This window comes from Dromiciops gliroides, chromosome 1 (genome assembly GCF_019393635.1).
Source record: "Dromiciops gliroides isolate mDroGli1 chromosome 1, mDroGli1.pri, whole genome shotgun sequence".
Taxonomy (NCBI): domain Eukaryota; kingdom Metazoa; phylum Chordata; class Mammalia; order Microbiotheria; family Microbiotheriidae; genus Dromiciops; species Dromiciops gliroides.
Genome location: NC_057861.1, coordinates 672,304,530 through 672,327,750, shown reverse-complemented (window position 1 = coordinate 672,327,750; position 23,221 = coordinate 672,304,530). Strand labels below are relative to the sequence as shown.

Genomic DNA, 23,221 nt, shown 5'->3' with positions numbered 1-23,221 from the left:
ATAAAACAAGGATCTAATAGTCTATTGCGACTTCAAACAAAGCCAACAAAATATACAAGTTTAACCTGCCAACCAAAGTTGAACACAAACCCACCTGAAAAATGCAGGCTACAAAAGGGATAAGAAACGCCATTATGCTGCCAATTGTCTCAGGATCATCCTGAATCAGATATAAAAGAAAATTTTAAAAATGAGACACAAAGAAAAGAAGAACACAAGTAAGAAACACACAAGACTGGCCTCCTGATTAGGACTTCGATGGCTCAAAAATATAGACTGGCTGCCACCACCTAATTTTCATTCCCTTCCTAGTAAGTTCCCTTGGCTGCTGTCAGTAGCCTGTGCCCACTCAAGTCTTCCCCTAGGCTCTCTCCTCCCTCCCTCAGTAGCAAGCGTCTTTTCACTCCACAATGGAAAGAAATTACCAGATGAGGATAAATTAAGCTCAGGACCTAAGTAGTGGCTACAAATGCACAGCTCTATTTTAGCATACAAGTTAGAACTTAAGCACATACTTTATTGTATTCAACTAAATACATTGCTCTGTTGCTTTTGACTATGGAGATATTTGCCTCTAGTTGTTTAATTAAGTTTTGATTGATATTTTCTGTTTCTTACATTGCCATAAAATCTCATGTAACCCTGTTGCTACACCTCCCAGAGAACTATCCCATATAACAAAAAGTATTTTTAGAAAGGGGAAAAAAAATCAGCACAACTGAGTAATATTTTGAAAAAGTAAAAAAATATATCCTATTTATAACACCTTTGGGATCACCCAAGTTGAGAGTGTCTACTCATCTCTCTTCATTCCAATCCCACTTGATCTTTATAATTTTTTTTTTTACTTGTACTTTTGAGTTTGGGGTGTATAGTTGTTCTTTCCATTTATGTAATGGTAGTTACTGTGTGGAGGTGGTTAGATGGCTCAGGAGATAGAGTGCTGGGCCTGGAGTCAGGAAGACCTGAGTTCAAATCTGGCCTCAGATATTTGCTAGCTGTGTGACCCTGGGCAAGTCACTTAACCTCTGTTTGCTTTAATCCACTGAAGAAGAAAATGGCAAACCATTCCAGTATCTTTGCCAAGAAAACCCCAAAGACAATATGAACCACAGAGTCACTGTCAGACAGGACTGAATGACAGAACAACAAGAAATTACTGTGTATATTGTTTTCTTGGCGCTGCTTATTTCATTCTACTTCATATAGATCTTTCAGTGCTTCTCTGTATTCATCACACACATCATTTCTTACAGTACAGTAATATCCCATTATATCTATGTACCACAATTTGTTCAGCCATTCCTTAATCGATGGATATGTACTTTGTTTCCAATTCTTTTCTATCATAAATAGACCTTTTACAAAGATTTTGGAGTATATGGGGTTTTTCTTCTTATAGATGGCTTCCTTGGAGTATAAGCCCAGCAATGAAGTCTCTTGTTCACAAGGTATGGACATTTAATTCACTTTATTTGCATAATTCCAAACTGCTTTCCAAAATGGTTCTTTATTTCATAGCTCCACCAACAATGTGTTAGTGGACCTATTATTCTGCAACCTCTCCAACATTGACTATTGCCATTTTTTGTCATCTTTGCCAATTTGCAGGATGTGAGGTGAAACCTCCAAGTTGTCTTGATTTTCATTTCTCTTATTCATGTTTTAGAACTTTCATGTAACTATGAATACAGTTCTTCTTTGGAGAATAGTTTGTTCATAACCTTTTGAGCATTTATCTATTAGGAAATGGCTATATAAAAAATGTTTATATATCTTTGATACCAAACCCTTATCAGAGAGATTTGATACAAAGATTTTTTCCCCGTTTAACCACATCCTGTCTTATCTTAAATGCATTAATTTTGTCTGGGAAGAAGCTTTTCAGTTTTAAGCAGTCAAAGGTATCTGTTCTATCTTTTGTAATTGCCTCTCTCTCTTATTTGGTTAAGAATATTTCTCCTACACATTGTACACAGTATCAACAACATTGTGTGATGATCAACTGTGATAGATTTAGCTCTTCTCAGTAATACAATGATCCAAGACAATTCCAAAGGACTCATGATGGAAAATGCTCTCCACATCCAGAAAAAAGAACTGTGGAATCTGGATGCAGTTTGAACCATACTGTTTCTACTTTTTTGTTTTTTGAGGTTTTTCCTTTTTGTTCTGATTCTTCTTTCACAATATGACTAATGCAGAAATATGTTTAATGTGATTGTACATATATAGCCTATATCAGATTGCTTGCTGTCTTGGGGAGGGGAGAGGGAGAAAAATTTGGAACTAGAAATCTTATAAAAACAAATGTTGAAAATTATTTCTACACATATAACTAGAAAATAATAAAACACTTTTATGATTAAAAAAGGACTATTTCTCCTACCCACAGCTGTGAGAGGTATACAATCTCATTTTAATTTCTTTATAGTACACTCTTTACAATTAAGGTCACATTTCCATTTAGAATATATGGAATATGGTGTAAGGTGTCGGTCTAAGTCTAATTTCTACCAAACTGCTTTCCAGTTTCCCCCACAGTTTTTTTTAAATCATCAAATAAGGATTTGAGGGGGGGTTCCCCCTAAGTAATTTGTGTTTTCTACTTTATCAAACACTGGGCTATTGAGTTCTTTTGTTTCTGATTCTCCTTTGTCTAGTCTGTTTCACTGAGCTATCTGTTTTTTAACCAATACTAGATGGTTTTGATGAATACTGCATATAATATAGTTTGAGGTCCAGAAGTGCTATTATCCCTTCAACCTTGGTTCTTTTCATTATTTCTCTTGATATTCTAGATCTTTTGTTTTTTCCAAATGAACTCTATTATTATTTTATCAATTCTATAGAGTATCCCCTTGGTAACTGGATTGGCATAGCATTAAAGGTATAAATTAACTTTAGTAGTATTATTATTTTTATTAGATTGGTATGGCCAGCTTTTTAAGTTGTTCTTTATTTCTTTAAGTGAGGCTTCTAGATGGTGCAATGGATAGTGCAACAGCCTCGAAGTTGGGAGGACCTAAGTTGAAATGTGACCTCAGACACTCTCTATGGGCAAGTCACTTAACCCCAATTGCCTTAAACATCCAGGCTATTAGGCCAGTCATACTGATATATATCTTGCCACTAGACCCATATGGCTGTGGAGGAGAGAGTGAGATTGGTGACTGCACAGCCCTCCCTCACTTAAATCCAATTCACTGCAAGCCATGACATCACCCCTATGTCATGGTCTTCTTTGAAAACGAAGGGCAAATAAGAATATTTCTTTAAAAGGTATTTAGCAATGGAATCTATATAAGTCTCTTGTGTGCTTTGTTAGGTCAATCTCCAGATATTTTATACATTTTGTAGTTATTTGGAATGGGAACTCTCTATTATTGCCTTTTGTGTTTTGTTATTATCAATATAGAAAATGCTATTGATTTTTGAGGATTTGTTTTGTAGCCTGAAATGTTACTGAAAGTATTAACCCAATTAGTATCTTTACTGATACTCTAGGATTTCCAAGTAAACTACCACATTATTAGTAAATAGGGATAGTTTTCTCTTCTCTTTATCTATCTCTATTCCTTTAATTTCATTCTCTCATCTCAGTGCTGTTGTTAGCATTTCCACTAGATCAAATAATAGTGTGGAGAGTGGGCATCCTTACTTTCCTCCTGGATTTACTGGGAAAGGTTCTAGTGTATCTCCTCTGCATATATTTGGTTTTGGTCTTAAATTATTTATGATATTGTGATATTTTACATTTTTATGATATACCTATACTTTGTAAGAGTTTTAACATAAGAATATTATGCTTTGTCAATGGATTGTTCTGCACCTATTGAGATGATCGTGTGGTTTTGGGTGCTTTTAATATGATTATGTCTATTGCTTTCCTAATGCTGAATCATCTTTGCATCCCTAGTATAAATCCAACTTGTTCATCATGAATGATTCTTTGGGTAAATCATTGTAGTCTTTTTGACAGATTTTGTTTAAAAATGTTTTGTTCAAAAATTTTGAGTCAATGTTCATTCCTGATATTGGCCTATAGTTTTGTTTCTGTGTTTTATCTTTCCCTGATTTGGGTATTAGAACTATACTTGTCTCATCAAAGGATTCTATTAAGGTACTTTCTTTCTCAGTTTTTAAGAATAATTTGTGAAGCATGGCTACTAACTGTTCTTTAATATTCTAAAAATTTGATAAAAATTCTCTTATGAATTCATCAGGATCCGGAGGGTTTTTTGTCTTTGACAGTTAGATGCATTTCCTTTTCTGAGATTAGTTTAAGATCTCTATCTGGTCTTCTGACAGTCTGGGCATCTTATATGACACAGCTAGTGTCAAGTGTCTGAGGCCGGATTTGAACTCAGGTACTCCTGAATTCAGGGCTGGTGCTTTATCCACTGCGCCACCTAGCTGCCCCATCTTATATTTTTTAAGGTATTCCTTTTTTTTTTTTGGTGGGGTAATGAGGGTTAAGTGACTTGCCCAGGGTCACACAGCTAGTAAGTGTCAAGTGTCTGAGGCTGGATTTGAACTCAGGTCCTCCTGAATCCAGGGCCGGTGCTTTATCCACTGTGCCACCTAGCTGCCCCTATCCCTCTATTTTTTGTGTTCTCTCTCCCACAGTCTTGTAGAACTCGTCCTGTGGATTGCCCTTTTCAATTATATCTCACTCTTGGAACAATTCTGAAGGATTAATAGGTGCCAGGGAGTATTATAGGTGCCCCATCATTGGGCCTCTCCCCGACTATGTCCCTGATGCTCAGACCTGCCACTTATCCAAACCCTCCTCTAGTTATCTCCTCCTTGGGTCTATGCTCTCCTACAGCTGCCCTGAGGAATTTGAACACCCTCCCCTCTCCCAAAGTAGGATAAGTAGACTTTTTAAGCATCAAATACCCTAGGCCACACCCAACACAAGGTCCCCATCTCCTTTCACAGACCATCTCTCTTCAGCCCACAGAAGCTAGTCAACGGAAGCTCCTTCTACCACCAAAGTAGGGCCTTCTTCCTGACACCTCCCCTATTTCAATACTTCTCCCTCTTCCTTACCCACTCTTCTGTAGGCTCTTCTCTTTCTGAGACCAGAGAAGTCACCTTCCTCTCATTGCTAGTCTTTGACTTGACTCCCACATCACACATTCCTCTCTAACCCTCTGCTTCTCTTGCCCTTCTATGTTGTAATGTAGTTCCACAAAGAACACTGATTCCCCTGTCAGCAGGGTATTGCCTAGTCCTATCCATATGCTTGCTTCTTCATTGTTCCCTCCACCAGACTTTCACCTTCATTCCCATCTCCTTGTGTGTATTTAGAAAGAGGTTTCTCACTGGTCTCTCTGCTGTCACTTTGTGGCAGCTGTTGTCCTTGGAGGCTGCATTCATTCACTCCTTCTGCATTTCTGTTGTTGGGGGTGTTCAAGAAGCAAATAATCTTTTCAGTTCTGTTGTTGTTGTTTTTCTCAAAAAAAGTATTTCAATTGCCTACTTATTATTGAATATCCATCTTTTTTCCATGTATGGTTAAGCTCAGATTTGCAGAATAGGTTGCCCTGAGCTGCATCTTGAGTTCCACTGCTCTTCAGAACACATTATTATGTTCTTTCCTACATTTTCAGGTGGATACAGTATATTCCTGCATTATTTGATTTCTTTTCCTTTGTATCTGAAGGTCTTTCTCTTGATCGATTGTAAAACTTGTTTCTGAACTGAACTGTCAAATTTAACCACTATGTGTATCTTGGAGATTTCAGCCTTGAATTTTTTTTTTCTGGAAGTGATCTGTGAATTTTTTTCTCTATGTTCAGAAGTTCTGGGTATTTCTCTTTTATTATTCCCTGCATTATGGTCTTAAGGGCTTTTATTCTCTCATTTTTTTTTGGAGACCTATAATACTTAAGTTGTTTCTACACATCTTATTTTCAAAATCAAATATGTTTGGCTTACATAGTAAAGGTCTATATTTTTAATGCTATTGTTTTGCTTCTCTTCTAGATGTTCTTTCATTGCTGTATATGTGCATTTCCAATCTGCTGTTTTCTCTTTTGTTTCTTAGGTCAAACATGCAATTTCAGATGCCAGTTTTTCCATTCTGTCCCTTATTTTTGCTATGTGGGACATAAATTCTGTTCTCATAATTCTCATTTCCCTTTTAAACAATTAAGGAACAGTATGTTGTGGTTCTATGTTCTCACATTCCTCAGAATCCTGTCTCAAGTGTTGGATCATTTTCCTTTGTTTTGCAGGGTTTATTCGCAGATGTCTGAGTTTGTTTACTAGATCTGGAGACCATATTTCCTGCTGCTGATGTTTCCCCTGTTAATTTATCTGGTTATGTTCAAGATCTTTGAGCGTTCTTATTCCTGAAATCATTGGTACTTTCAGTCTTTTTTCCTCCCTTTTTCTCCCCTATCTATCACTCACTTCCTCTTCTCTAACTGTGGTTTCCTTGGGGGCTGGATCTCAAAGCATCTCAGCCTCCTCCCATGCTGGGAAATTCAGTTCACCTGCCTCAGTCTTTAACCCAAGTGACTTTTGGGTGATCAGAACTGGCCCCAGCTGGATGCTGTGTACACTTCCTCAAGCTTAATAGGGTGCTACATCCCTCTCTCTCCTTGCCCCACATCCCAACAGACACATGATATCCTGGCCTCATGTCCTGCCCCACTCCCACTGTTTCATAGCTCTCTGGCCGAGCCCTGTCAGGTATGGTCTATTGGAACTGGTGCTATGGGAGCTGGAAAGGCTTTGTTCCCCAAGGGTGCAGCCCAGGAAAACTTCTGCAGCCTGGAGCGGGGGTCTCCATGGCACTGCAAAGTGGGAATGGGTACCAAAGTGTGTGGGAATTGTTGTAAACCTGTGGCAGCTTCTCAGGTCTGCTAGTGCAGTCTTACAGCCAGTGGCTTTGAAGTGGGAGAAGGGTGCTGAATGAGCTCAGGGTCAGTGAGTCTCAGTTCATAGACCATGGGTTTGTTTTTGGTTTTGTTCTAACCTTCTTTTGGATTATAGGTTTTTAAACCATGGAGACAGCTGAAGTTGCTTTATCTTCGGTGCATAATTTCTGTTTCAGAGAGGTATGAGAAATTGTGGGAATTGGAAAACACGTCTACCATCATGTTGCTCACATCACTCAGAAGTCTCTAGCTGTGTTTTCAATTATAGTAACACCTCATTAACCTGGCATCAACAGGAAAGTTTTGTGGGAGGTTTTAAAACCATAACGTAGAAATCTATAACATATTAAGGGAACTATCTTAAAACAGAGCATATGAAACATAATGTATTTTGGTATGGTAGAAAGAGCAATGGGTCTTTCACATGAGTCCTTAATCTGGAGTCTAAGAATTTGTTTTTAAAAATATTTGTTAACTTCAATTCAGTATAATTATTTTTCTTTGTAATACCATGTATTTTACTTTGTGCATTTAAAAACATTATTGAGAAAGGGTCCATAGACTTCAGTAGACAGCCAGTGGGGTCTATGAAACAAAAATGGTTAAAAATCCCAGCTCCAGAGTCAGAGGGCCTGGATTTTGAACCCAGGTCTTTCCACTCACCACTAACCACTTCTGTCTGCTGTCAGGGAGCATGCCTCTAAACCTTTTTAATTAGCAACTTTTAATCTACTGTAGACTGAGAAAAGTGATCACCATGTTTGTCAGCTGTTCAGTCATGTCTGATTCTTTGTGACCCCATTTGGGGTTTTCTTGGCAAAGATACCGGGGTGATTTGCCATTTCCTTCTCCAGTTCATTTTACAGATACGGAAACAAACAGGGTTATGTGACTTGCCCAGGGAGACACAACTATAAAGTGTCTGTGGCCAGATTTGAACTCAGGTCTTCCCGACTCCAGGCCTTGTGCTCTATCCACTAAGCAACCCAGCTACCCTTATGTGTTGTCAGATCTGTATTTAAAAAGGGTAGTTCGGGGCAGCTAGGTGGTGCAGTGGATAGAGCACCGGCCCTGGAGTCAGGAGGACCTGAGTTCAAATCCGGCCTCAGACAATTAACACTTACTAGCTGTGTGACCCTGGGGAAGTCACTTAACCCCAATTGCCTCACTTAATAAATAAATTAATTAATTAAAAGGGTAGTTCTGAGCCTAGTAAATCTATAATTAACGTGCTTTAGTAGTCTAGTCTGTAATAATAATAATAATAAATAGTAGTCTAGTCTTTGTCCAATAACCTAATTTTAGTTATTCAGACATTATTTTGGCCTTCATCTTAATTTTCAGTTGCTTTCTGCATGGCTGAGGTGGCCATATAAAAGATCCCTGTGAGGTGGTACGCTTCACTGAGTCTGTGATCTCTTGAATGTGGACATTCCCTCTAACAGTGCAGGTTACAACTCCTCCATATCTCCTGGGCCTGTATGACTCTTATTTATGTTTTCCCCAAAATCCTCTCTAAGGAGTCCACACAACACACTGAAGGGTCTTCTTCAAGGTCTCTTAACATTATCTAAGCTACATGACCAGTCAATCACATTTTCCAGTAACTCTCAGTACTTGGCAAAGTTATTCAGATATTTCCCAGGATATCTTTTAGGCTGCTTCTTGCAGCCTCTCCGGTAAGCAGCTGACTCATCCTACCACATCTTTCCATTGTCCTCTGGGTGATTTGATTATTTACATGAATAGATAATCATCACTGGAAAAATGTCCATGTTAAAAGATAAGCTTTTTTGTTTAAAGAAAGGACTGGGGTAGTTGAAAACAAGGCATTATTTATCAGATAAAATAAAATACAGCCCACTCTCTTCCTGCTATTCAAATCTAGATTCAGATCATAATCCATTTAAATGAAAGAGGGGGGGAAGGTATTTATTAATCATTTACTGTGTGCCAAGTATTAAGGCTAAAAAGAAAAAAATTGAAGACAGTCCCTGCCTTCAAGGAACTCACACTCAGCTGCAGGGAGATAGAAAGGCCCAAGAGTCCTAAAGGTGCTGCAGCAGAGCAAATCTCAAGGCCCAGGAATCTCTAATAAACTAACAAGTCAGATGTTCAGGCAGTGCCAGGGATATGTAGGGGAGAGGAACAGGGCAGACTGCAAGGCCTGCTGGTGGTCCATCTCACTAGAAGGCTTGCAGTTGGTAACGTTCAGCTCCCCCAGATGGTATGAAAGCCATGTTGCTCTTCCCCTAGATTGGGTCTGGGAGATCCTGAAACCTTCAGGGGTGAGGTAAAGGAAAGGTGGGTGGCAAGGTAACCCAGTGGGCAGTTGCTACTGGCCAGTCTTAGTAGTGAAATAGCCCTGGGGTCCTTGGAAATACTTCCCTTAGATATGTGTATTAGAAAAAGAGTTCAGTGGGCTGTATAGCACGGCCAGACAACAGGCATTCCTTAGCCCTCTGTCTTTTCCTGTGTGGGCAGTCAGGCCAAACTTCTGAGATTCTGTGAATCTCATTTAGAGGGCTCTGCAATGTTTCAGCTCTTGATACACCTGTGTGCAGATAACACTCTGTTGATTGTATGTGGTGTGCTTTATCATGTATAGGGCACCTTCTTCCATCTGAGCTCAATGCAGAACATTCTCCACCACAATGGCAAACACCTGTGGTGAGCATACCCCCCACCCCCGTTTAATGCCTTGCTTGATATTAATAATTTAAGGACAAACAAAATGATCTGGTGTTGCTTCTATCAAGGAATCTTGTATGATCTTAAACACACACGTGGTGGGGGGGGGGGAGCTAGGTGGCACAGTGGATAAAGCACAAGCCCTGGATTTAGGAGGACCTGAGTTCAAATCCGACCTCAGACACTTGGCACTTACTAGCTGTGTGACCCTGGACAAGTCACTTAACCCTCACTGCCCCGCAAAAATCCAAACCCATACATGTAAGTAAAGTTGATGGAGAAGAGCTTTGGGGTTGCATTTTGTTCTGTGAAGTGAAATACTTTTTTACAGTCAACAACCAATAATCACAGTTAGAATCTGATATTCCCTGCACAGAGTCACCTGTGTGACTAAAAAGCTGTTAGCAAAAAGCCTCCCTCCTCCCTTCCCAGCCTTCAGCAAGAAGCCCTTTGGCCTACATGGAGCTCATTCCCAAACATGCTGTAAAGGTGAGCAAGCAAACGCTGAGGCTCACTAACGAGGGACCCATTCTCAGATGCCTCATTCAACAGTATCATTAATGATTTTTTCGTAGTTGTTGATCCCTTCTTTTGGTTATCTTAAGACTCCATCCAAAGTGCCCTGAAAATGTTCGACGTTCCCAGCATTGACTGACATAAGCTTAGTCTGGTTCAGCTGTAAAGATCCATAAGCAGAGCCCTTCACCACTAGGCCACCTAACCACCAGGACTAGCCCAGGTCCAAAGCCCATGCCCAGAGCTCACTGCTGCTTCCCTGCATTTTCTTCTCTCCCCTCTCCAATTCAACTTCCAAACAGCTGCTAAACTAATATGGCCAAAGCAAGGTCTGAAGGTGTTGCTGCCCTGTTTAGGAACTTCGGTGGCTCCCTATTGCCTCTAGGATAAAATATAAACACCCCTCTCTTCATAATCTAAAGTCTTTCAAAAATTGGCTCCAATCTATATTTCCAAACTTATTTCAGATTATCGCCCTCCACATTGTGTGCCCTGCACACAAAATGCCCTCTCCCATCTCTATGACTTTCACCAACTACCCCTTCAGCCTGAAATACTCTCTTTTAACCTTCAACTCTTGGCATCCCTAATTCCCTTCAGAATTCAGCTCAAGTCCCAGCCCTGTACAAGTCCTGTCTTGATACTCCCACTTGTTCGTGCTTTCCTCACCCCACCTCCCCAAGTGTTTTGTATATTGTGTTTTCTTTTGGTCTCTGCATCCCTAGTGCCTAGTACACAGCAGGCCCTTAATGAATGCTTGATGAATTGAACCTAACAGTCCTTTCATTTAGCAGTAACTTCCTTATGCCTTCCAGTTTCATTTAGTGTAAGAATGTCAGTATTGGCAAGATTCAGTTCCTCTAGAACCATGTAGATTTATTGGTTATTGCACAAGGATCTTACGTTCAGAGTGCCAACAATTAAATGAATGTTCCTAGGACTATGTGATTGTTAGTACCCTCTGCCCCAGACATTGCCAGTTGAGGGTCATTTTGTGGTTTTGTTTCATGAGTTTCCAAAGCCCAAGAATTCATCTCCTAGGCATCAATCTATTGGTGACCAGCCTCTATGTACTTACCCAGGTTGGTCATTAGACAAACACAAGTCCGTCACTCAGACCACACCCCAAGACTTCCCAGGATGGTATAAAACTGGTCAAAACTTATGCTACGTATTGACAACACCTTTGAGGACCCAAGGCCACCACCATGCTATAGGGAAGTTTAAGAATAGGACCTGTGAGGTATCAACATATAACCATGTAAAGACAAAATGTTATAGGTATATTTATAAATATATCCTCCTAATGTCTTTGTCCAATGTCTTGTCATGAACTTGGAGGTGACCCTAGGTCCTCAAGGCCATGCTTACAGGTACAAGCTTCTCATGCTGAGAACCTGGACCCAGCAGAAATTTGGGCTTGATAGCCCAAGGACCTAACTAGCCACCTGGTTGTCTAGAATTCACAAACCACCAAAGTACTTTTTCTTTTCCAATAAAGTATTTTTCTCTGTCTCTGACTTTGCCCATCTCTGTTCACCATTATTTCCTTTCCTCCCCTTTTTCTCACAGCACCCTTGGCTCTTATGACTTTCACATGAGCCACTGAAGACATTAGTAATACCAAGAATTTAGCTTAGTTTAGTGGCAGGACAATATTACCCATTTGTATGATGAAATACTTCAGCAGGTCCAACACTAAGATCCATAATGTCACTAGTGTGAGGGTTTCCCTCTACCAATAAAGGATGCAACACCTCCACTAATAGAAACTCTAAGGGACGACTGGGACCAGTAAGTATTCATCATTATCTGGTGGCCAACAGTCTGGTAATGAGACTCTCTATACTCAGGTAGACTAACTCTTGGATAAGTGATACAGTTCATTGCAGGGACCATATTTCCAGTGTATTTGGATCTAGCAGAGCTTAAGCCTCACTAGCATAGCCTTTGACATTTAAGGTCACCTCTACATCCCCAAGAGCAATCAGAATAGGGCTTGCGTAGAGGATCTATAATTACATACTTGAAAAAAAGGCTTTTTAAAATTTCACAATCACTAAAATCTATTCTTATAACAAACAATTGCTTTCTTTACCAAAGCTAACTAGAATGCTAGATCCAGAAGAAGGGATGGTAAGATGGAAACCTGACAAAGAGTTTAGTGGAGGGATCACGGGATGGTACTGAGACAAAAAGGGACATAAAAGGGACAAAAAAGAATTCAATCAATACTTGACAAAGCAACTGCTTATACAAGTTGGTGGCAATGAGTTCAGTATTTGTCTTTTTTCATGTACTCATTAAATATCAGTCAGTTGACAAGCGTTTATTAAGTACTCACTGTATGCCAGGCACTGTGCTGCATGGGGACACAAAAAGAGGTCAAAGGTAGCCTCTGCCCTCAAGGAGCTCACAATCTAATGGGGGAGACAAACATGTCAACCACTACGTACAGAGTACAAACTATCTACAGGATGAAGAGGAATTCATCAGGAGAGGGAAGGCACTATAATTAAGGGGGATCAGAAAGGCTTCTAGCACAAGGGGGATTTTGCCTGGGACTTAATGAAATCCAGAGAAGTCGGAAGGTGGAGGTGAGGAGGAGAAGAATTTCAGGCACGGCAGAAAGCTAATGAAAATGCTCGGAGTGGGGAAGTGGAATGTCTCATGTAAGGAACAGAAAAGAGGCCAATGTCACTGGAGTGAAAAGTATGTATATTGCAGGGGAGTAAGGTGAAAGAAGACTGGAAATGTGGGGGGAGGGGGAAGATTAGGAAGGTTCTAATCACCAGGCAATTGTGACTAGGTGAGTAACATGATCAGATCTGCACTTCAGGAAGATTAATTTAACAGCTGAGTAGAGGGTGGACTGGAGTAGTGAGAGACTTATGGCAGGTGGTCTGAGGTGATGAGGACCTGCCAAAGAGCCATCTTTACATACTTCAGGAGGACAAGATTTATTCTTATATGAATACATATTAGGACTAGCTAATATCAAGACTATCCCCCTAAAATTATTATTAGCTGAAAATGATTAAAGACCCTCAACAATACTGAGGAAAGGCATTTCTAGACAGCAGTGAAGCACTAGATGTGCTATTAGTTATATTAACACAAAACTGCTGTTGGCCTCCCCTAAATACATATTAGACACTGTCCAAACAAGATGCCTAGATATAGAGTGCGTATCTCTCTACCTATCGTATATACATTTGTATATATGTATATATATATTTATATAACCTATTTGTAAAATTGTTTACCCTTTAGCCATTATGCATTTACAAATGTCCCTCTAAACATTATTACAAAACTAAAACCACAGAATTTCAGAGTTAAAAGGCACTCCAGAAGTTATCTTGTCCAACCCACACCTGTCCAAGAATCCCTTTCCACAATATCCCTAAAAAGTGGCCAGCCTCTTCTATAAGACATTCAACAAAGGAGAACCTGCTACCTTCCAAGGAAGCCCATTCTACTTTTTTTGTTTTTGTTTTTGTTTTTTTGCAGGTCAATGAGGGTTAAGTGACTTGCCCAGGGTCACACAGCTAGTAAGTGTCAAGTGTCTGAGGCCAGATTTGAACTCAGATCCTCCTGAATCCAGGGCTGGCGCTTTATCCACTGCGCCACCTAGCTGCCCCTGCCCATTCTACTTTTGAATGGTTTCATTTTTAGGAAAGTTTCCCTTATTTCTAGAGGAAATCTGCTTTTCTGCAACTTCTCCCCTCCTAGTTTCTCCACCTCTGAGAGCTAATCCCACCTCCACGTGAGAGCTCTTTAAACACTTCAGGATGGCTACCAGGTCCCATCTCATCCCCACTCCCCAAGTCTCCTCCTCTCCAGGTGAAACATCCCCAGTTCCTACAAATGGTCTTCATATAGCACGGTCTTAAGGCCTTTTGACATTCTGACTGTCTGCTTCTGGACATTCCAACTTATCGGTATGTTGTCAATCATATCTCCCACCAAATGCCTGAAATGGTTGGTAGATGTGTTACGTAAAAAAGGGGCAGATGCAGGAGATGTTAGCAGAAATGAACTTTGGAGCTATATGAATGTGGGAGAAGTGAATGAAAAGCTGTGAGTGACTCTAGGATTGAGAAACCAGGTGACTAGAAGGATAGTGGTACCTCAACAGAAGTGTAGAAATTGGTGGGGTCCCCAGGCTGAGATAGTTAAAAAGCAAGTTCTATTTGGCACTCCAAACTTTGAAATGTTCACCTGAGGAGCCAAAAGCCACAGCAAGGCTTGCCAAATTTGCTCCCTGTGGCAAAGAACCCATAAAAAGCACAGAATCTAAAACTTGGAAGGGACCTTGGGAGACAGTCCAACTTGTATTTAAATGAGGACACATTCTACAAGATACCTTATAACTGGTTATCCAGCTTTAGCATGAAGAGGTCTATCCAGTAAGGTCTATCCAGCTCATTCCATGCTAATTTTTAGGAAACTGTTCCATAATCACATTTAGGCATGACTTTTTGCATCTTCTATCAATTATTCCTAGTTCTGTTTTCAGCAATCAACCCAACAGGATCCCAACAGATTTTCCAAAATCACTGTCATTTTTCTAAGCTATACCAAGTTATTAAAGTAAACTCTACTTCTTTTGAGTGTTTTCATTTTAAAACCTTCATAAATGTTATAGTCCACAGCTATATAGCCTAGTAAATAGACTGCATCCTGATCAATTTCTTTTACTGCTAATTACCCTACAATCCCAAATATAAAGGAAAAAGTTACCTGAAAGGAATGCTCTGCTAGATGAATTCCTCGAATAAGATTCAAAGCAGCACACATGATGTTTAGAATAAGAGACAGAATCCCCAGAGCTGTCACTGGCTTCATCCGGTAATTTGGAGCTTCATAATTTAAAATAATAATATTAAGTTCTTAATTAAAAGCATTTCTGGTTACATAGTGTCTACATAAAGGAAAAGAAATAAACTATACTTCCCCTAATTATAATTATGTTGCAGACATAATTATAATTGTGTTGTAGACATAATTTAAATTATGTTGCAGACATAATCATAGGTGTATTAATAAAAATAAAGCAATGGTTAGGAACCAAAAAACAAAAGTGGAAAGTGAGGGACAGAAAGGATCTATGCTTCAGAGACATTTCCTCCAGCCTTTGTTACAACATTGGATAGCCCCACCTCACCCAAACAGGGGTCTTAGATCTATTTTTTCAGGTTTCAGCTGAAAGCAACCTCTTGTGATAACAAAAAGTGCTAGAGTTTTATTTTTATATTGGTGTGGAGTCATACAAGTAATTCAGTTACATAATTTAACATTCATCATGTAAAACATTTTTGTTCTAGGGGCAGCTAGGTGGCGCAGTGGATAGAGCACCGGCCCTGGAGTCAGGAGGACCTGAGTTCAAATCTGACCTTAGACACTTGTCACTTACTAGTTGTGTGACCCTGGGCAAGTCACTTAATCCCAATTGCCTCACCAAAATAAAATTGTTTTTTTCATATCTGCTGGGTATAAAAATATTCTTGGCCTTTCTCTTCCAATCCCCCACCACCACCACACACACAATCAAGTATCTTTTTATTTTCAAAATGTTTAGGGATTTGGGGGCAAAAAGGGAAACATCAAATGTATAAGCTGTTCTTAGAATGATTAGAACAAATGTACAATTTACTTTGCTCTTTTAGAAACCCTCTGAATTGATTTTTCCCCACAATGTCCACAGATGATTGGGTATGCCATCACCTTCTTTTTCCTTTCTTATCATCCTTTCTTGTCCTCACATTTACCACAAAATAACAATCACAGCCATCGCTATTGTTAGTATGTTAGAGTTCCCACTGAGCAATTCAAGGCTTCCCCCATTAGAACTGAACATGCTACCTTTTTAGGATTCTAGCCTTGAGACACAAGAGGCTGAGCCAAAGCACAGTAAACTGTCCTAGAAAGAAGGGCTAAGTTTAAGCTTTCTGGAATTTGTTTGTATTTGTGTTTCAAGCAAAGTCATAACTACTAGAGCATCCCTTTCCTAAATCCGTATTTGTCACAGGACATGGCTTGTGAGCACCAGATTTTTGTGTTGCTCCACAAACTCAAGTTGCTGCATTTGTGACCTTGAGCAGCAAAACAGCTTTGCCAATAAAGGGACCAGACAAGGTGACTCACCCAAGAGTTTAGAAGAAAAATAGATTTTACTTGTACTTTCAGTTAAACCTAAGATAACCAAAGATTTTTTTAATGTCACATGAAAAAACCTGAGCCACAGATTATGGGTAAGAAAATAAAATAAAAGGAACACAAGTAATTGTCATGCATTTTATCAAGGTGGGGAAACCAAAATTCTCAGAAGCTGAACATCAATTTTCTTGTATAAGCAGGAAATTATGAAATTACAAATTATCATATGCTGGGCAAATAATAAGGAAGTGTTTCTTGAGTGGCCATAGACAAATAATTCTCTACCCAGAAGTCAACCTGATAAGTGTCTTGCCCATCCTTAACTTGGGTGGGGCTTTGTGCAGCAGACAATCTGGCACCAGAATGGTACCCAAAGATTTCCAGTTTGAGAGAACTGGCCAGAGCCAATACCATACAAGGAGGCCCAAGAGAAACCAAAATCACTGATCTGTGTCCCAGTGAAGCATAATTTCCAGGGTAAGGAGGTGGAAGAGAGCTTAGAGATTCAGTCCAACACCTTCATTTTAGAGATGAAGACACTGATGCTCAGAGAGGGGAATTGATTTAAAGCCTAATTAGCTCATTAGTGACAGCCTTCTCCTGACTTCAAATTCAGTGTTCTCCATAGTACAGGATACTACCTCTTTAATTCCATTCCTGAAATCTACTCTAGGCATATTAACTGTCCGAAGTTTCCCAACTATCAGTGTGATCTTTACTCACACAATTTATTCACATGAAAATTCAAACGACAATAGAGTTGTTTTTCAGTTACATTCTAGGGACAAGACCAGTCTGTATTCATTTTACACATAAATAAAACCATATGGGAGAAAAAGCGATGCACACAAGTATTATTCCTCTATCATCACCAAACACCATCACATTCAGTTCACTTACCATATTCGACCTGCACGGGTGAGTGACTGTTTCTCAGCCCATTCATTACTTCTATGTCCTCTAGTCTCATGACCAGTGGAGGCTGGAGTGCCAGTTCTTCCTGAATCTTTTCCAGGTGGTTCTTCAGCTGAGAAGAGCTTGCATAGTTAAAATGCCATTTCACTTTCTGAATGACACTGTCTGTAAAAAAGCAATCAAGCAACTTCAGCAGAGAAAGAATTCGACTTTTATGTTATCTTTTTTATTAGAATTTACCAAATGAAGTTCACATTTCCAAGGAAATGAAGAACTCATATTCTGAATACATGGTCAAATTGAGATGACTATACTACCCTCAGACTGTCTAGCAGAATCAAAGAATCTGCACGTGTCGCTATTTGCTTACTTTATTAACATTTGACTACCAGTCTGGGTGGAAGAAGTACAAGAGTATTACATTAGTCCATTATATGATCTTACTAACTATGTGAACTATAAGATTTCAATGTATTGACAAACAGATGTCTTGCTGGCAAAGCAGTCTTGTTAGAATTCACCTTTTTTTTTTTTTGGTGGGGCAATGAGGGTTAAGTGATTTGCCCAGGGTCACACAGCTAGTAACTGTCAAGTATCTGAGGTCAGATTTGAACTCAGGTCCTCCTGAATCCAGGGCTGGTGCTTTATCCACTGTGCCACCTAGCTGCCCTCCACTTTTTTTTTAATACGAGTGACACTTGGGGCAGCTAGGTGGCACAGTGGATAAAGCACAGGCCCTGGATTCAGGAGGACCTGAGTTCAAATCTGGCCTCAGATACTTGACAGTTACTAGCTGTGTGACCCTGGGCAAATCACTTAACCCTCACTGCCTCACTAAAAAAAAAAAAATATGAGTAACACTCAAGAACTAGCAGAAATCATAATGTGAGAGACAAACGTCATCTTCAGCAAAGTGTGAGACTAAGGGAAGAACATATACCAAGTCAAAGGAGGAAGAGGACCACCTAGCCACATCCATCAAGATGATAATATTGGGGCAGCTAGGTGGGGCAGTGGATAAAAACACCGGCCCTGGATTCAGGAGTACCTGAGTTCAAATCTGGCCTCAGACACTTGACACTTACTAGCTGTGTGACCTTGGGCAAGTCACTTAACCCTCATTGCCCAGCCAAAAAAAAAAAGATGATAATATTAAGACAAAGAACATTAACTTGGTTAAGGTCTCACAGGAAGACTATACAAAGGAAATCTAAACCTACTTAATACCAATGGAATGTCCAAAACTCTACACTAGAAACTGTCCTTTGACTTTCTTGCTAAATAGAAAATTACTTTAGATACAGCCTCTAACAATTCCACATACAGATCCACAGCAAGAGACGTGACAGCCCTACTGTACTCTTCCTTAATCAGACAACATCTGGATAGCATTGTGTTCAGTTCTGTACCCCACACTTTGGAAAGGACATTAACAAGTTACATTGCATCATGGGTAGGGTATTCAATATAGCTGGGGTGGGCGGGGCCAAATCATGTGAGTTGGGTAACAGATGAAAGAATTAGAGATGTTTCACCTGAGGAAAGACAAAGGATAATTCTCCTAAGCCTGGGTGCTCCCCAAAGTTTGTCCTGGCCCCCTTCTCCAGTCCCATTGATTCAGTTATCATCTCTTTGCAGATGAGTCAGAATTATAGAACCACAGAATTTTGGAGTTCTTAGGACTCCCAAAGCCATCTAGTTCAACCCACACCTGGACAACCTTCCACAAGGGTTCTTCAAGCCTCTGCTTGAAAACTTCCAGTTCAGAGGAACCCATTCCACTTTGGGATAGATAGATCGACTTGTTCCAAAGATTTTCCTCACTTCAATACTGGATCTGCCCATATCTCCTAGCTCTGTCCTCTGTGGCTAAGAAGAACATGTCTAACTGCGCTTCCCTTGAGAGCCTTCAAATACTTGAAGACAGCGCTCACTCCCCCTAAATCTTCTCTTCTCCAGGCTAAACATGCCCCATTCCTTCAGCTAAGCCTCTCTGGCCTCACCACCCTCTCTGCTCTCTTCTCCTACTCATCATCTCAGCTGAAGCGCCACACTATTTCTCAATTCCATTCACAGAGATACTACCCTAGTTCACTGTGTGCATGTCTCCCCCTCCAGGGGATTATACAGAATGGGTTTAACAAAATATGCAGCTTATGAAACACACAAATATAAGGTAATTCTCATAATAAACACATAAGGAAGTTACAAACCAAATTTGAGAAAGGCATATGGTCTGGAAGCCAAGCCTATGCTGGTGTCATCATAGGATGCTGTGAACTCCCACCGAAGAGCCTCCAGAAAGCAGAAGGCCATGGCCACAGGGTAACTTCGGGAGCAGATCCCCATGCAGGCTACAGCTCCAAAAGAATCAAAACTGAAACGAGAGCAGCAAAGGTGAGTGACTCGAAAGCTGTGTGAGCAAGTTCCTACTTCTCTTACTGCCTGACCATCAGCACACATACAACAAGAGCAGCTCTTCTCAATCCTACAACAGGAACATTTCCTTTGCCTTGAATCATCTCTAGTGCTTTGGTGCGTCTACATCACACCTGCCCAATTCAAAGAGATATTAAGTACTTACTATGCGAAAGGTCCTGTGAGCAGCACTGGGGATCAAAAGAAAAATTATATAGTCCCTGCCTTCAAGGAGCTTGCAATCTAACAAGGAAGAAATGGCACAAGTCACAGTTAAGTAAGACAAAGTAGAATATGGTTGGGGCAAGAGAAAGACCCAAAATACTCTAGGAAAATGGGAGGGGGGGGCTGGAGAATTCAGAGAAAGATTTATGGGACAAACAAACTGGCAGCACCTGTGCAGAGCCTTAAAGAGACAGAAAGTCAGTGCCTTCAGGCCACGGGGAAAGTGACAAGTAGGCCGTATGCTCCCCGTGGCCAAAGACCAGGACTTTGACTTCCCCAACAATGCACAGTGCACACAGCAGATAACTGCAATATACTATGTGGTAAAAAACGGAAGTTTTAGCTGAATCATTTGAGAGTTGAGCGCATGCTACTGAAGCAGCTTTTGAAGGACCTCCCTTTTGGGGTGGAGACTATGACGAACTTCTGGGACGCCAACTTAAAACTGAGGGTGGACCGGAAGTTCAAGCTTTCTCTCTGGCTTTGCAGCTTAGCCGTGCCTGAGAGTTTTGGTGTTTGGTGCTGGTTCTCGGCCTGGCAGGCAGTTTGGGATTTGGTGAGTTTTATAATAGGAATATAGACTGAGCTTAGATCTACTTTCCTATGTCTCTTATTGGTATCACCTTTTGTTGTCTAATTAATTCCCAAACAATAAAAACTAATCCTTCACTGATTAAAGCTCAGAGGCTTCTTTTTCTTAGTGGTCTGGGAGATATATAAGGGAAAAGTTAAAGGGGGAGTTAAATGCTTGTATATCTAATTTTAAATCTCACAACTACACAAACAACACAACAAAATACACTTAGCAGACAATGGTTGGATGAAAGGCCTAAACCCAAACAGGCCTTAGTAAGACAGGGTCTTAGCCAATTTGCTGTTTCAGGCTTATTTCTTAGAATAGGTTTGTAATTACAACTGCCACATTTAGAAACTTTATTATTAGTTAGCTTTAATGACTATTAGCCATAGCTAAAAATTTTATCTGGATCTATCCTTGCTCAAGTTTCTCCACTAAAAAAGAAAATGAATGCTCCTTCCCTTTCCACTTGTGCTCTCAGGCCATGAGAAAGGGGGTAATCCCACACCACAGGGAAAATTGGAGTCAACTTCTTTCTCTTGGCCAGTAAACAGCTGCTCAGTCACTTGGCTCTTAGTTTTAAATGTTTTTACATTGTCCTTATTTTGTTAGCATTAAAATTAACATAATACAGGGGCAGCTAGGTGTTGCAGTGGATAGAGCACCAGCCCTGGAGTAAGGAGGACCTGAGTTCAAATCTGGCCTCAGACACTTGACAATTTACTAGCTGTGTGACCCTGGGCAAGTTACTTAACCCCAACTGCCTCACCAAAACAACAACAACACACACACACACACACACACACACACACCGAACACAAAAAATTAACATAATACCCAGGGTACAACTTAATTAGTTGTTCTACAAATTAAAAAAAAAGTTCAAATGTTCTGAAGATAAAAACATAACCATGTTATACACTACAACAAGAATGCCTCCTAAAACAAATATTTTAATATACAGCAATTAAGAAAGCAAAACACCTGTCACCCTCCACTAGGATCTCAACCAGAGGAAAGTGCTGACAGAAAGCATAGCTGTGAGAGCACCTTGGACTTTTACAGCAAGCATGGCAAGGTGGTGTGACCTTTTTGCACTATTTGTGACATTACAGCATGGCTTTTAAAATCTTTCAAAGAAATACACTAAACTTCCACAAGATGGGGGTATTGCTGCATGAAAAAAAACCCCTTTCTTCTGTCTATAATATGAGGTGTAGTACAGAAAGATAGGATAATTCTCCATTAAAAATGAGAAAATGGATTTGCTTTTAAAAGTAGATAAATGGAATTTATATATGTGTTTGTGCATGTGTATTTTTAACTACAGTAGCTTGTTTTTTTACTTATGTAATCCTCAACTGAAGAATGGCAACTTCCAGTGTCCTTCCCTACCTCAAAAAAACTTACATAATAGAAACTCATTACAGATCTGGAGAAGTAAAATTAAGCTCCTCTTTTCTGCGACCAAGAAGTTCACCTTATAAGAAGCAGAAAACTTCTCAGAAGATAGACAGTAATAACTGCAGTCAGGAAGACTTAGGTTGCAGTCCAGCCCACCTTGGCCGGCTGAGTGACCCTAAGTAAGTCACCTCACCTCTCAATGCCCTAGATAATTCTAAGACTTAAAGATGCAGAGTCTGGGTGGACCTGCATTGGTGGAAGGAGTTCCAGCACATCAGTGAAATCACAGGTCAAGTCTCTAGTCCAAGTTTCCCTGGCTCTGCATTTAGTTGGTTTAAAAGACAATGTTTCATAATATGGTATCAGACACAGATTCTCCAGTCTGTGCTTTAATGAGTATTCTGAGACTCGATTCCCCTAAAAGGAAGTGTCCTGTAACCAAGGCATACCAAATTAACTTTGAGCAGACTAAAAGAGGATAACAACTTCAGAGTGGAAAGAATTTGTCTGAAATACTGAAGCATAGAGTTTCTACAATTATAAAAATGGAAACAAAGATTATTTAAATATGGCCTGAAGAGCAGTGGCTACAGAGTCTTGTTGTTCCCTTATCCTCCTCTGCTTGGCAGGCATTGGGTAGGAAATTCAGAAATGAATGACTAATAAATGCCTGTTCTCCATCCAGCTGGGGAAGGGGGCTGGAACTAGCATCACCAACAAGCGGAAGCAAATCAGAAGGCTCCTTCAGTGAAAATGCCCTAAACAAAACCCCTTCCATGTCTATGGACCCTTCTGTATCCAATGAACAACTGTCCTCTTTGATTACAGCCTTGCCTAAAAGCAACAGTAATTTGGGGAGCTCAAAGCTTCGGTGCCAGAGCCTCAGAGTAACATCTACAGAAGCCTTGGTTGTACGGAAATAGTAGCTAATAGGACAACTGATTGATTAGCAATTGATTGTCTTGACTAGTATTTTATGGGAGAAAAAACGTATAAGAAATGTAATATGTATAGCCTATATCTGATTGCTTACTGCCTCATAGAGGGGGGAGGGGAGGGAGTGAAGGAAGGATAAAAATTGAAACCCAAAACTATAAATAAAAATGTTTATTACTTAGAAAAATATAATAATGAAACATTACAATAACACATCACTTACATGGCATCTATGAGAAATAAGGCATTGCCAATGAGAGAATTTTGTATACAACTATAGGGGTTAAAACTTATTTTTAAGGCCATCTTTTATGGAACTCTAAAACAAATTATCAATTACCTTATCTTTGTAAACAACAGATGTTTTTAAATTTCCCTGATGAGTCTTGGCCAACATTCTGAACATATAATCATATAATAGTGTTTTTCTCAAGGTTAATGAAGGTTGTTGGGCTGTCTATCAAAGGGTACCAGCCTGCTATGC

At 40.0% G+C, this 23,221-nt stretch overlaps 1 protein-coding gene across 3 annotated transcripts in view; it reads right to left on the bottom strand.

Moving 5' to 3' along the window:
• Positions 1–23,221, bottom strand: part of SEC22C (SEC22 homolog C, vesicle trafficking protein) — a 42,837-nt gene that overhangs the window by 10,457 nt on the left and 9,159 nt on the right. For 2 of the 3 annotated variants that reach the window (XM_043999461.1, XM_043999472.1), the window contains exons 3-6: positions 19,391–19,554; positions 17,163–17,342; positions 14,847–14,965; positions 95–160 (exon numbers count right to left, since the gene is read on the bottom strand). In XM_043999461.1, the coding sequence (XP_043855396.1) occupies positions 95–160; positions 14,847–14,965; positions 17,163–17,342; positions 19,391–19,554 (529 nt within the window). The remainder of the gene's footprint in view (positions 1–94; positions 161–14,846; positions 14,966–17,162; positions 17,343–19,390; positions 19,555–23,221) is intronic. The other variant, XM_043999482.1, reaches the window with a different exon arrangement.